A 1,395-nucleotide genomic window follows, 5' to 3' on the forward strand; every position below is an offset into this window, starting at 1 on the left:
AAAATCCACCTCCAGCGCTTTAGCAAGACTGTCCTGACATTACTGTTTTATGACCTTGACTTATTGTGGTCACCTGGATAATATTTAAATCAACGTTATGGTCTCTCACTTCTATTAAACCCGCTAAGATTGTCTCCTAAAAGCCTTCCAAGAATAGAAAACCTAACAAATATTAATAAAATAGATATCAAGAGAAAACATTGAACGGTGTCTGCCTGAGAACAGGTTTCTGTGCAAATGCAGTGCAAGAACCAGTCAAGTAATGTTAGGTCTACGAAATTTATTTTTTTGTTCTCCACAAAGGAAAATACATGCAAAAAAGTACACATACATAGTGTATTTAAATAACAGACACGAGAAATGTATATTTTAAAGGATTATCAATACTGTTTTTTTTTATCTTGTATCATTTAAATATGAAGTGGAAAAAAAATTTCCGTTTGCTAATTCGGATTTCAGATACAATATACAGGTTACACTGATGTAAGAAAGCGAAGTTTTTGTTTCTCATTTTGTCCCCTATATTTTAACGCATATGTTTATTTAAAGCACCGTATGGCAAGATGTGTGATAACGTGGTCTTTTTGTGCTGGATGTAAATAACTTAAAAATACAATTTCAGTAGCTGGCTCACTGACCACCTTTACATAGAAACAAGGATGCAATATATATATGTTCATGCATTAAAATGATCCCCCCCCCCCCCCCTATTTTAAAGCTCAGGTAAAATTGAAATTTGAAGTCAGTTCTCGGATCCGGTTTTCCCTGTTCATTTTCTTCAGTTTCATCCTGCGGTTTTGAAACCAAATTTTCACTTGTCTGTCTGTTAAGTTGATACTCTTACTAATCTCTAGGCGGCGCTCACGGGTCAAGTACATATTAAACAAGAATTCCTTCTCCAGTTCCAACGTCTGATGCTTAGTGTAAGGACACCTTTTCTTTCTTCCGCTCTTAGCTGTCAGCCAATTTCCTGCAGCGTTTTCTGCCTTTATATCCTCTGTTAAAGATAATATTTACATATAAGTATCCATTGAAACAGCTGATCAAAGATGCCCTATGATAAACATATAGGTTATACGTTCGTATGACAATAAAGACATCACAGCTAGAGCACACTCCTGTCGTCTACTCAAAGGACTATACAAAGATGTACAGAACAGCAGTGTACAATGCCACAGCCCCTCTAGCATAGCCCCTAATCCAGGCAGTAGACTGCAGCAATGAGATCAGACATTAGAACTTGGCAGAGACCAATCTGTTAACCGATATCTCACTTACATCAAATGCCTGCCCATTCTGCTCTGCTGATTGAATATCACACATATCGCAGCGGATAGTCTTGCAAAATCATGCAAACAAAGGGGGCTTTCACCTAAAGATCATTATAGACCGAGC

The 1,395-nt window shown here is 37.3% G+C and overlaps 1 protein-coding gene across 1 annotated transcript in view; it reads right to left on the reverse strand.

Moving 5' to 3' along the window:
* Positions 1-581: 581 nt before the first annotated feature.
* HOXC10 (homeobox C10) overlaps positions 582-1,395 on the reverse strand; it is a 4,573-nt gene continuing 3,759 nt past the window's right edge. The window contains exon 2 of the mRNA XM_018568808.1: positions 582-997. Coding sequence (XP_018424310.1) covers positions 720-997 — 278 coding nt within the window. The 3' untranslated portion in view covers positions 582-719. The remainder of the gene's footprint in view (positions 998-1,395) is intronic.

This window comes from Nanorana parkeri, unplaced genomic scaffold (genome assembly GCF_000935625.1).
Source record: "Nanorana parkeri isolate BGI_ZX_2015 unplaced genomic scaffold, ASM93562v1 scaffold33, whole genome shotgun sequence".
NCBI lineage: Eukaryota > Metazoa > Chordata > Amphibia > Anura > Dicroglossidae > Nanorana > Nanorana parkeri.